Source organism: Sminthopsis crassicaudata, chromosome 3, assembly GCF_048593235.1.
Source record: "Sminthopsis crassicaudata isolate SCR6 chromosome 3, ASM4859323v1, whole genome shotgun sequence".
NCBI classification, from domain to species: domain Eukaryota; kingdom Metazoa; phylum Chordata; class Mammalia; order Dasyuromorphia; family Dasyuridae; genus Sminthopsis; species Sminthopsis crassicaudata.
In genome coordinates, this window is record NC_133619.1 from 553,173,737 (window position 1) to 553,185,808 (window position 12,072).

Below are 12,072 nucleotides of genomic sequence, written 5' to 3' on the forward strand. Positions count from 1 at the left end.
ATATAAAATGTTATATGAGAGGGGACTGAAGTATGCTCTCAAGTCTTTTTCTCCTAGACTTAAAAAATTTAAATTAATGATTCCAAATTTAATTAACAATGGAAGAGTTGTTACACAGTAGTATATGATTATTTGCAGAATGATTAAGAATTTAGAGAAGAGAAAAGTCACTTAAAGTTGCATGGCTCAAATCAAGCTTTACAAGAGGCAGATTTTAGATTGACCCAATAACACTCACAGGATTTGGAGGAGAAAGAGTACAATTTATAAGATATGTCATTTATTTATTTTCATAAATATTTGAGAGCCTGCTGTATCACACAGTTGTGACACATTTTTAGAGTTAGACTTAGAGTCCAACCACATCATTTTATGGATGAGACCTGAGGAGAGGAAGTAATTTGCCCAGAGTCATTTAAATTCTAGTTGACAAGACCAGGATTCGAACCCAGGCACTCTTATTTCAAATCCAGAGCTCATTTTGAGAGTAATGTTGGGGGCACATTAGGAATAAAACTGTCACATTATGTACTTCTTTTTATATTCCTGTTTATGTTCCACTGTAAAGTAATATTTGAAGTTATAAAATTATACTTTATTTAGAAATTCTTTTTACATTACTAAAATAATTTTAGTCTTTTGCTATTTGATTCACAAAATAAGAAACTTAAAGATCTCTTAGGTTTATATAATAATAATTTCTCAAAGCATTCTATGTTTCTATATTTTTAATTTTTCTTTTTGTTCATTTCATGACCTTTCTTGTAAAAAAGCATGTCAGAAATTTTAACTTTTTCTAACAAACTGAAAAAACAAAATTAAATTTAAATTGAAAATAAAAGTATTCAGAATTAATATTTGTAACACTAATACTAATTGTATCCAAAAATAATATTTTTATTAAAAATTAGCAGGATAGAGAAACTTATCACATTGGCTGATGTTGCTGTAAATCTATTGCCCTAAACCATTAGGAGAATTTTCTTTCTTAGAATCATCATCAGAGCAACTTTTACAGTTTCAGGAAATATTTTCTTTTTATTTAACTAAGAAATTTTGATTCTCAAGGCAAGCAATTGTCAGATATTCTGCTGTCCTTGAGTGATGGTGATGGTAGTAGAAGGAGAATGGGGCTGAGAAGGCAGGGAAATAAGTCAATTCACCGAGTTCCAATTAAAGAATCTTGGAGAAAGAGAGCAGCATCCAAATCACATTTTGCTAAAGTAAACATGTCAAGCCAGGGTTCTTAGGGTAACAAATCCAAGGACTAGGCTGGAAGCAGGAAAAGTGTTCACTATAATAGGTGAGAGTTAAGGAAGTCTCATAGATTCACACAGAACATTAATAGTAAAGAGAATGATAGGTATTGGTGGAATAATACTTTTGTTTATCTGCTTTATCTGCTCAAGGCAGTAGATAAATTATTGTTTTGATGTATTAGCAGCCAAGGTTCCTCTTTAGCCTTAGTATATTATGTAATAGTAATACTGATGGCACCCCTTTATAGAACACTCTGAGGTTTTCAGAGCACTTTGAGCACAGCAACCACTTAATGTAAGGATAGGGTTTTGGGTTTTTTTTTTGTTTGTTTGTTTTTGTTTTTTTGTTTTTTTGGGTAGGACCTGTGATTTCATTGGTGTAGAGAGCACATGATGAGAAAATTCTGTCTACTAATGCAGATCTGCAGCTATTTAGGACCTTATAGTCTTAAGAGTTTTGTCCAGGGTCCTGACATGGCCAGTATTTAAAATATGATACAATAGTTGGAACTTGAACCCACGACTTCCTTTCTCTGCTTGCAATCTACTATTTCATATTGCCTCTCAAATATTATTTCCTTCATCTTCCCAAGTAAGGAAATTTGAATGTTAGAGAGTTAGGTGACTTGCCCTTTGACACTTACTCAAAGGGTCAGAGCTAAGAGATGAATTTTTGCTTTATATGGCCAGTCTGGGCAGATTATGTGAGTATGTATTTAGTGCCTAATGTGTACCAGATACCACATTAGTTGCTGGGGATCCAGATAACAAAGTACTCTGCTCTCAAGGAGTTTATTTTTTTCTTGGAGGAAAACAACATGACTACAGAAAACTAATAATAATTATAACACACATATAATGATTTAAAGTTACAGAACATTTTACATATATTATTTCATTTGATCCTCACAGCATCATTATGAAGTGGGTAGTGTTATGATCTCCATTTAATAGATTAGAAAACTCAAGATGAGAAAAATTAAAAGATTTTCCTAGGATTGTGAAGCCAATAAATATTTGAGAAAGGATTTGGGTCAACTCCTTTTGACTTCAAAGTCTAGCACTTTATCCACTATACCAGGGCCACATGAAGCCCTCTACTTGCTTTTGAATGGCTTTAAGAATGGTCCAAAATGATGTACTGAAACACATTTGGTCTTTGAGCATTAGTTAGCTAACCCCAGTACTACATCATGCTCTACATACTACATATGTGATTTTCTACATCCTCTCAAGTAAACATAAAGCAGATATAGAAGTTATACAAAATAAATGTGTGTGTGTGTGTGTGTGTGTGTGTGTGTGTGTGTGTGTGTGTATAGGAGGGCATTTTTAGATGGGCGGCAAAGGTAGAAGGAGTGAGTAGTAGCAGTCAGAAGGATCAGTATAGGCTTGTATAGTAGCATTTGAACAGAGTTTTTAAGGAAATTAGGAATTTTTAGAGGTACCAACTTTGGATTCATTAGCATGATGTAATGTAGTGTACCTAGGATGGCTCCCAGGATGTGGAATTGTATCCACATGGAAAGGTGAAACATGGATGATGATTCTGCAGAATACTGTGGTAGGAGAGATTTCTATTTAAAAAAAAAAATTAGAACATGGTGCTTTCTATTATAGATTACAGCCTAGGAACAGAGTAAACCCTGCCAGGTACAGTTCTATGGATTTGTGCTGCTGTTGATATGGCTGCCAGTGGCACAGGAGACCCATACTTTCTTAACCTATGCAGTTTTTGTACATTTCTTGCCATAAATTGGCAGCAAGGTGATTCCCATTTTATGAGAAGACTTTCTCTGGATCTTTTAACATATTATTAATTCAAGTGTAGCTCTTGGGCTGTCCTACTATTTTTATTCCTTGCCGTTGCTATACAACTATCTTTTTTTTTTTTTTTTTTTGATCATGTACTTCTTGGATGATATCCTTTTTTCTACTTCTTACATAAAAGTCAAAATTACTAATACACTGTATCTTACTCATTATATCTTTATTGCATTTCTATCTTCCTGGATTGCTTATAGTTATGATCCAGTGTTTAGCACAGCACAGTGCTTGGCACATAAGCGCTTGTTGTTCAGTCATGTCTTATTCTTTATGACCCCAATGGACTGTAGGATGCCAATATTGGCCAGTGGGTTTTCTTGGCAAGATACTGGAGTGGTTTGCCATTTTCTTCTCCAGTGGATTAAAGCAAGCAGAAGTTAAATGACTTGCCCAGAGTCACACCTAGTAAGGATAGGAAGTCAGATCTGAACTCAGGTCTTCCTAACTCTAGAACTAATGCTCTATTCACTGAATCACCAGGCTGCCTCCACAGTAGGTGCTTAATAAATAATTATTAATTGATCTTTTGCAGATTGTGATGTATCATGCAGCATATCTGGGAGATTACTGGTTTAGAAAGATATTTATATCATAGAAAAGTTTGGGATCATTGAAATGTTATGTAACTTTCCAAATGCAATTCAACTTGCTCTTTTCCTTCTCTTTCTATCAATTCTAGGTCCAGGTAATTATCTCTATCAAGTGCCTATCTAAGAGGGATGTCTTGGTACTGACGCATTCTGCCCCTCTAACTGTATGCCATGGTCTGAGCCATAGACATTCTTCATCTCTTTGATTTTTCTTGTGTAGATTTAAGTAAGCCAAGACTAGAGCCTCAGCAGTACATTGGAACTGAATGTAATTGTTATGATGACTGTATAGAAGAGTTATCTGGAAGAACATGTTACTAATAGGCTATCCCTTTTCTATCTGGACTCTGTATAAAGGCATCCTTTAAAACAGTGGTGAAAAGCTCTATCTGTATCATCATCTATATGTATAGGATATACACTATGGGAGGTGAGTCTATAATAAGACTGTAAATTTGTTGTATAAAGTCAAATGATTTTTGTGTAGAACAAACAAAAAACAAAGAAGGGGAGAAAGAGAGAAAGACAGAGACAGAGACAGAGGAAAGAGAAAGAGGGAGGGAAGGAGAGAGACAGAGATAGAAAGGGTAGAGAGAGAAGAAATCTCTCTTTTTTTTTTTTAATCTTTTAGTCAATAAAGATATGATCCACTACAGCTTGCCAGCTCCTTTTTGATGCTTTTTTCAAGAATACTCCAGTATAAATAAAGATTGCTTTCATGGAAATTAAAAAAAAAAAAAAAAAAAAAGGCCCATAGGTGAACTTTGACCTATTGATTTTTTTAATAGTAATAATAATGTTCTTTAAAAAAAATTACTGTTATCTTCCACTTTATTAAAGTATCTTGAAAATTGATCTTTGAGGGTCTCCAAAATAGATTTATCATTGATAATTAGACTAGATTTCTTTTGAAACACTGACTTCTATTCCAAATCCCATCTATTTGTTGTCTTCCTCTCAGTTTCATTTATAAATGTTCTTGGCATGATCTGATTTATTTGGATCTCAGTCAGATTTTGTCAGATTGTTTTCCTTTTCATTGTTTTCTACTCTTTTTAGAAGTTACCTGCTTATTGTTTTACCAATGAAATTGTTGTCCTTGACAACAGTATTTCTCTGCTTGGCATAGAGATAGGTTTTTTCTGTCATCTGTTTTGGTGTCTTTTACACAATTGAAACTTCTGTAAAAAATAGTGATAATCTTTACTTTTATACATTTCCTCTATTTCAGAGTCAAAATCTTATTGAACTATGTGAGATTAAAGCTGTTGTAATTACATAGAGTACCTTTACATCTTTATCCTTTCTTTTAATTAGGTGCAAAATTTGAACTTTGTTCTAATTAGTTTAAGGTTGACTTCTTACAAGCTAATTTTTTCATGTCCCTTCCTGGACTCATTTTTGCATTGATGTTATTACTTACAAGTTTATATGTCTGTGTATAGAGTTGCTTTGGAGAATTTGGTTAAAAGATGTTGATGGTATGGGATTCAGTTGTTTTGATCTTTTTTTCTTATCCCCATCATAAGCACAGAGAGGCAAGAGATCAAATGAATCATAAAATTTAAAGTAACTTACTCTGCAAGATCTTTTATTTACCTTTCCAAGTGACAAAATAAACCATCCTTCCGCTTAGTTGCAAGGTCCTTAATTGTTTTCTGGTTTGACTTATAGTAGTGAAGATATTAGTATAGTAGTAATATATGTGCTATTGGGCCTTTTAGTAACATAGCATCAGTTTGTTATTAGACAAAAGAGCTCACATTTACAGGGTCAGAAGTTAATGTTACAGATGATCTAGAAACTTGTTATCCCCTTTTACACATCTCTTTGCCAGTATCATGGTGGAAATGGAAGGGTGGGCATATAGGCCTGAAAGTTGTTTTATATCTCTATGTCATTACCATAATGAAAAAATTGCAGCTTAGTGTCAAACTTTCTGCTACGTATGCACTTAGCATATCAGAATTTCTGCCACATTGGTATAGCTTTTGAAAACCCAGGGCCACTTCTATTGCATTTTCAGATATCAGAATGACATCTAGAATGGGGGACACATATAGATGATGGTACTCAGTGAGATGTGAAAAGTAGAGTGCTATTTGAGGGAGCAATTCTTTACTGCCTGAGGACTGGGGAATACAAGAAAGGTGGTAATAGGCAGGGATTTTTATTTATCTTAGCACCAAGTATCCTTTCCTCTTTTCTCTTTCATTACACTGAAAACACTAACAATTAGTAGTATATATTAATGATAGTAACACAATAATTGAATTATCCAACATCCCAGAATTCTTGATCTAGCAAACTCAATACCACTTGACCTTAATCTTTCATCTGCATTTAGTTCCTCCACTGTGCACAGATCTCCATTTGTTATAAAGGAGAGATGCATACCAGGCAAAATAACATTCTAAAGAAGAGCATTTGGATCTTACCTAATCAAGATCACACCACATTTGTTTTGCAGTGAGAGCTTATGAGAAGGTTGTAGAATTGAGGCATCTTCTAGAAATTGCTGAAAGTAACTATAAACATCTGGGAGGAATATCAGAAGAAGACATAAAACAGAAGAGAGAAGATCAAGAGTCTGAAAGGTAATGTCCCTAGGGGGGATTAATCATTAAAAAAAGTTTTTACATACCTTTCCCAAATATTAGTTGAGGAGTTGTTGACAAGCAATTTTTCTCTGTACCTACTAAAATTGCATTAGTTTTAATTCTTTATATTTCCTCACACTTCTAAAAAAAAAAAAAGGAATCTGATATTTTTCCAGAACCCAGCTAACTTTAAGCTGTAAGATAGCAGGGTCTCACTTCAGTTTGATTGACAAGGATATACGAGACCCTTGTGCAGTGACCATGGAATGCCTACCTCATAACCAGAGATCTACCCCAATCTTCCAGCCACTTCTCTTCCCACTCTCCTCCCCCCCCAAAAAAAGGGATGATGCCAGCAGTGCTTTATCTCTGACCTTTCCTCTTCTCTGCCATGGTCCTCATTTCTCATTGTTTAGCCCTTCTTGCATTCTCTGTCCTGTGGTTCACTGCTTGCCCTTCCTCTCCCATTAATTTATGATATAATGGAGTTTCAGACTTCTTAATGCAGATGATCTATATCTGGGCAGTTCTAATGCTAAGATTCTGACTGTTGCTATTAGAACATGAGAATAATGATCCTGCAAGAGCAGCGAGTCTTTCCTCCCACTACTAACTTGCCCACCTCTCTTTTAGATAAGAGTGTGGGCAGGATCGAGAGCTTACAAGGTCCATGGCTTAGCACTTTCCATTCTTCTGGGGGAGAACATGGTTTCTTTTAACACAAACCTTGGTAAACCAAGCTGGATGGTTTTAAGGCCTCTTCCCCACCCCACTTTGCCCTTTCTAAATCCTTTCCTACCTTTAGTGTTACTTACTCTTCCTGAGTCTTCTGATAACCTCCTAGGTCTTTCTGCTGTCAAATAGGTTTTCAAAAAGGAAACTGACACACTCACATAAAATTTAAATTATTAATAAGGAGTTCATTCATCAAGGAATATTTTCATTTTAAAATAAGACAAAAGTCTGAACTACTTCACTAATTATGAAGATTCATATCTGAGGAAGCTGGAAGAAGAAATATTTGGGGGTGGGAGGTAGGGCTGCAGGGCCTTTCAGACTATTTTGGAAGGGACTCTTTTCCTGCTCAGAGAAATCTCTTTCTACTTAGCAAATGCTCATTATGGGTGTTGGCAGTGTTTCCAATATGATCCTGGTATCAAATGGGAAGCTTTACAAGGTATTAAACACAGATGGAGTATTTTCTTAGATGATGTACATAGATATCAATTTATCTTGATTTTTAAAAAAAAACATAAAATCAGACTTTTATTTTTAGATTTATTAAGTTTTTGATAGACTTTAATGCAGTGGTCCTCAAACTTTTTGAGTAGGGGGCCAGTTCACTGTCCCTCAGACTGTTGGAGGGCCAGACTATAGTAAAAACAAAAGCTCACACTCTGTCTCTGCCCCTCAGCCCATTTGCCATAACCTGAAGGGCTGCATAAATATCCTCAGCCAGCCGCATCGGGCCCACAGGCTGTAGTTTGAGAATCCCTGCTTTAATGGAATGATATTAATAGTTCATATTTATATGGCACTTTAAGGTTTACAAGGTACTTGCTTTACAACAATGCTCTAAAGTATGTCATTTTCTATAGAAGCATAGTTAGGTTCACTCATAGGTGAAGTTACCCAGTGGTGGAACTAAGATTTTGGATCTCTGACTCAAAAGACCAGTGTTGTGCTATCTTGCCCTTGACTATAATATTACTGATGAAGTTATAGTGATGTGATGCAAATAGTTTTTTTTTAATATGTGTGAGTGTGTGTGCGTATATATATATATATATATATATATATTTATGTATATATATGTGTATGTATTTTATTTTTCTTCCAATTACATGTCAAAACAATTTTTTAACATTTTTTTTTTTAAGTTTTGCGCTCCAAATTTTATCTCTTTTCTTCCCCCTCCTCCAAAAGGAAGATATGCTATAGATTTATAATCACGTAAAACATTTCTATATTATTTTGTATGAGAAGACTAGAATAAAAGAAAAAGAATGAAAAATTAAAGAAAGTAAAAAATAGCATACTTGTTTATATTCAAACAATATCAGTTCTTCCTTTAGAGGATGGTATGCTCCATCATTAGTCCTTTGGATTCTTTTGGATTATTGTATTGCTGAGAATAGCTAAGTCATTCCCAATTCTTCATCGAATAATATTACTGTTACTGCATACAATATTCTGGTTCTATTTACTTCATTCAGCATCAGTTCATGTCTGTCTTTCTAGATTTTTCTAAAACTATCCTGCTTGTCAGCACAATAATATTCCATTACAATCACATGTCACAGCTTGTTTAGCCATTCCCCATTTGATGGGCATCCTTTTGATTTCCAAATCTTAGCCACTACAGAAAGAAGTGTTATGAATATTTTTTTTAACAAATAGATCCTTCCCCACCCCCCTTTTTATGTCCTTGGGATATAGACCTAGAAGCAGTATGCACAGTTTATATCCCATTGGGAATAGTTCCAAATTGATCTCCAGAATGATTGGATCAGTTCATAACTCCACCAAGAGTTTTTCCACATCATCTATGACATCCATCATTTTCCCTTTTTGCCATATTAGCCAATTTGATAGGTGTGAGGTGATAACTCATTTAATTTGCATTTCTCTATAATAGCAATTTAGAGCATGATGTAAATAATTTTCAGAGGAATTTTTTTTTTTTTTTTTTTTGTCCATGCAGAGTAGCAATCTCTCTCTCTTTTTTTTTTTTTTTAAAGAGTTACTTTGTATTATACCAGTAATGGCCCCTGAAAAGCTTTGGTTTCTCTCTTGAATCTATTCTGTTTGCATTTTTTCCTTATACTAATGACAGCAATCAGTCTTTAAGGTAAAGGTTCCTTATATCCAGTTGTACAAAAACAAATATTTGAACATCTAAATGTAACTTCTGATTCTGATTCAAATATTTCAGCAAATATTAAGTGTCCATTATGTGGGCACTGGGGATATGAATACAAAAATGAAACTGGCTCTGCCTTCAAGCAGCTTACATTTTTGGAGGTGTGAAGGGTGGAGGAAGATGAAGTATGCAACATGTACAAGGACAAATAAATAGGTGGAAATTTGTAGATAAAGAGGACCCTAAAATCTGGAGGGATTGAGAAAGGCTTTGAGAGGGAGGTGATATCTAGATAAACCTTGAAGGGATCTAAAGATTCTAAAAAGTCTCTAGATGAGAATGTTGAGATTGGGAAAGGAACCCCAAAAGTTTGGTGATCACACTAATGTTGAGGTATCTCAAAAAAATTTGCAGACTTTAACCTATTTTCTTAGCCAAGGAGCAAAGTTTATTGTAATTAAAACGCTATTACAAGCAAACTGAATTCTAAGAGAATTCAGCAGAGGAGGTTCATTTATCCAGCTTCTATCATTGACATGCTAATCTAAGGCTCCGGGGTGGTCTCCAGAATTTGATTACCTCTGAAAAGATTATCTTTATTGTCTCTGGAGTTTGGTCCTTGGGACTATCCTGAGGCCAGAAGCTATTTGAAAGTCATCAATGAATTGAGGAATGGTCCATTCAGAATCAAACAGAATGTTATTTTTAAATTGGAAGTGTGAGAAGTCCCTAAAGCAGACTCCAAAGCCAGAAGATTTAGGATTACTGATTTATTGTTAGAACAAAAGGCCCCCTAAAATCAGGGGACCACAAAATCATATTACATCAAGAAGAGAATGAATTCTAGACATAGGTTATAAGTTAACCAAAGGAACTGAAGTGGGAGATAGAATATGGAGTTTGGAGAAGGCCCGATGTGGTTGGAATTGGAGAGAATGAACAAAAGCAGAGTGTATAATTCTGGAAAGGCAGAGGACTTTAAATACTAGGAAGAGGAATTTGGATTTTATACTTGGAGAAATAGGAAGAAAGTGAAGATTTTTAAATAAGGGAGTGAAACAAATGAATGCATGGATGTGTTGATGTGGAGAAGGGGGGATTTCAAAAGTCCTAGACCCATTTTGCCAGGTTTCTCAAAAGAATTTGCAGGCTTGAACCCATCTCCTAGTCAAGGGGCTAAGTTTTACTGAAAGTAGTGTATCACATTACTAGGTGAACTGAATTGTAAGGGAATTCAGTAAAGAAACTGAAACAAAAAGATATTAATATATAGCTTTCAATTATAGATATGCTAATTCTGTGGTTCAAGGGCTAGGGATTTTATCATGTCAGTTCTATAGCCAAGGCTGTAGTGTCTAGATTGAGGGATGGTTTTATTCACTGTAGTCTCAGGAGTTTGATCTATGGGAGTTTCCAGAGGTCAGAAGCTATCTAGCTAAGAAGCGGTCAGAATCAAATAGATTAGGTAGTTTCCTGAGGCAGATTCCAAAACTAGAAGACCCAGGACCACTAATCCATTAGAACAGAAGCCTCCCAACATCAGAGGACCACAGAATCACTTTACATTAGATGTATGAATGAATAAAGAATTTTACTAGGCTTCTTACTATGTAAAATGTACTGGAGGTACAAATAGAAAGGTAAGGAAGTCTTTGTTCTCAAGGAGCTCGTATTGTAATGGGGGAGACAATATATATGGAAATGGATGAGATGGTAGCGACCAAGTATGAGTGCAAGAAAAAAATTCTTTCTTTCTCATGAGAAAGGGGTAGTTTCTGACACACAAAGTGTGGTTTGAGAGACATACACACAAGTGATGTGGTTAGTGGCAGTGCAGAGTGGTGGTGGGAATCCCCTTCTGGTCGGCTCAGATTCAACCTGAAAGAATTCACGAACTTGAAATATTAGACAGGCAAAAAGGAAGTTTATTAGTACTGAGAAGAAGGTTTCCTCACAGCGGACAGAAGTCCAGGCAGGCAGCTATGCCAAGGGGCAAAGCATACTACTTAGGACTGCTGCAAAAAGGTGGAGTTTTGAATTGCCCTTTTATAGGAGTCAGAGGCTAAGGCTCCCAGTTGAAAAGAAAGCCAATACCCCCAGGCCTAGAGACTTGGAGTTTCAAGACACTCAGTATCAGACTCAGATCTCCTACTTGAATGAAAATCACTTTGAAGGCTTCCCGAATGGGCTCTAGCTACCAATGAGGGGGATGGGGTGGTGATTTGCCTTAGAAAAGCCCAGTTGAATGACGCCACTTAACTTGTCTGGGGAGATATGCTTCCTAGGAGGGCCTGAGATTCCAAATCTTCCTTCTTTACAGATCAAAGGGTACATGGCTTTTACAGATTAAAGGAGACACAGTTTTATCCTCCTTCATCTTCCCCTCAAGCAGTTACTCCCAAATTCATTTGGGATAAAGGGGGAAAAGTCTCAGACTTCTGTAGCTATTTCAAGCTGACTAGGGTCGTAGAGATGCTGGGGGGAGGTGTTTCAAGCCAGGAGGGACAGTGTGAAATCTGAAGACAGCAGCAACGGCATGGTCCCATGATCTGCAGGCTGAAGGGCAGTTGAAAATAGCAGTTTGAAGCCTGAGAAGTAAAAGCTGGACTGCTTGTCTCTCTGCAAGGAGCTTAGGCAGGTTTAGCTAGTGCCTTGATGCCTTCAGGGCCTTTTCAGTCCTACAGAGAAAAGCATTAAGATAACAAAAGCAGTTTGGAACCCATTGCAAGGGAGGTAAAGTCTATTTGCCAGTCTCCACCTGGGTATGTGTCCCTTTTCTGAACCGGCTGCAGGAGATGGGGAGGTTTAACAGCTCCCTCAGGATTCACTTGGGAACAAATTGGGCAGGCCTAATGAAACCAATCAGAAAGAAAAAGGGTTTTTTCATGTGAACTATAGGAAGGGATATAAGAATCAGGGAGTTGAGGGATTAA

The 12,072-nt window shown here is 36.0% G+C and overlaps 1 protein-coding gene across 7 annotated transcripts in view; it reads left to right on the top strand.

The window, feature by feature from the left end:
- The window catches only part of ANKRD42 (ankyrin repeat domain 42), a 108,189-nt gene that overhangs the window by 80,575 nt on the left and 15,542 nt on the right, over positions 1-12,072 (top strand). For all 7 annotated transcript variants that reach the window (XM_074304574.1, XM_074304580.1, XM_074304576.1 and 4 more), the window contains one exon: positions 6,147-6,273. In XM_074304574.1, the coding sequence (XP_074160675.1) occupies positions 6,147-6,273 (127 nt within the window). The remainder of the gene's footprint in view (positions 1-6,146; positions 6,274-12,072) is intronic.